General features: G+C 44.1%; 1 protein-coding gene across 1 annotated transcript; it reads right to left on the bottom strand.

Annotated features, from left to right (window-relative positions):
• Nucleotides 1–275: 275 nt before the first annotated feature.
• On the bottom strand, nucleotides 276–788 carry LOC137621888 (antifreeze protein Maxi-like). Its single transcript, XM_068352392.1, has one exon. It carries the CDS (start codon nucleotides 786–788, stop codon nucleotides 276–278), a length of 513 nt encoding a protein of 170 aa, XP_068208493.1.
• Nucleotides 789–1050: the final 262 nt, after the last annotated feature.

Genomic DNA, 1050 nt, shown 5'->3' with positions numbered 1-1050 from the left:
TGCTAAACAACGCTACCTGCTACAAAGTACAGCTATCAGACTTCTTAGCTTCCCACGTGTACCAGAACCAATGAAGCCAACTGTACCTGGTATGGAAAGGGGAAACAAGAGCGTGGGGACAGAATTCAGCATAGCGTCCGGAATCGTTATGATTATTATAACCGTCAAATTGGATGAAGATGGATTTCAGCATTCGTAAGTTTAGGGGTAACATAATCAATATATGTGTTAATTAGCTATTGGTAACAAACTGAAGAAGTTTGTTCTAATGATTTTCAAGCCAAAAGTAAAGACAGCCGTATAGTATTATTATTCGCGGTGATTATCACAAGGGGTATCGTTGTCAAGTGACCAGAAATAGCAGCTACCTTAGCAGTAACAGCAGAGATAGCAGCCACCTTAGCAGTAGCAGAAGAAATAGAAGCAATCGTAGTAGCAGCAGAAACAGCAGCACCCTTAGCAGCAGCAGAAATAGCAGCCACCTCAGCAGTAGCAGCAGAAATAGCAGCTAACTTAGCAGTAACAGAAGAAATAGCAGCCACCTTAGCAGCAGCAGAAATGGCAGCAACAGAAATAGAAGCAACCTTGGCAGCAGCAGAAGTAGCAGCAACCATAGCAGCAGCAGAAATTGCAGCAACCATAGCAGCAGCCTTAGCAGCAACAGAGATAGCAGCAACCTTAGTAGCAGCAGAAATAGCAGCCACCTTAGCAGTAGCAGCATAAATAGCAGCAACCTTAGCAGTAATAGCAGGAGCAGCACGAGGTATAAGCTCACTTAAAGACTCCATTAACCAAATTAGACAGACTGACAACGGACTCAGTCGCAGCAACATGACCAGTCCTCCTCCAAGGGGTAGTTGCAGAAGCACAACAGCGATCTTTCCAGTAAACCGAAATAACCAGACTTTAATGGCGGTAAACACAACGGGTCGACGAAGAAAAGGGAAACGACGATAACGCTAGTGATAAGAGCATTAACTTCAAACTGACCATTCTCTTGCACTTATGATTAATCACCCTAATGGCGCCAGGGGTAATACAACTAAGGGA

This window comes from Palaemon carinicauda, chromosome 28, assembly GCF_036898095.1.
Source record: "Palaemon carinicauda isolate YSFRI2023 chromosome 28, ASM3689809v2, whole genome shotgun sequence".
In the NCBI taxonomy this organism is placed as follows: Eukaryota; Metazoa; Arthropoda; class Malacostraca; order Decapoda; family Palaemonidae; genus Palaemon; species Palaemon carinicauda.
This window is presented reverse-complemented; position numbering and strand designations above follow the sequence as displayed.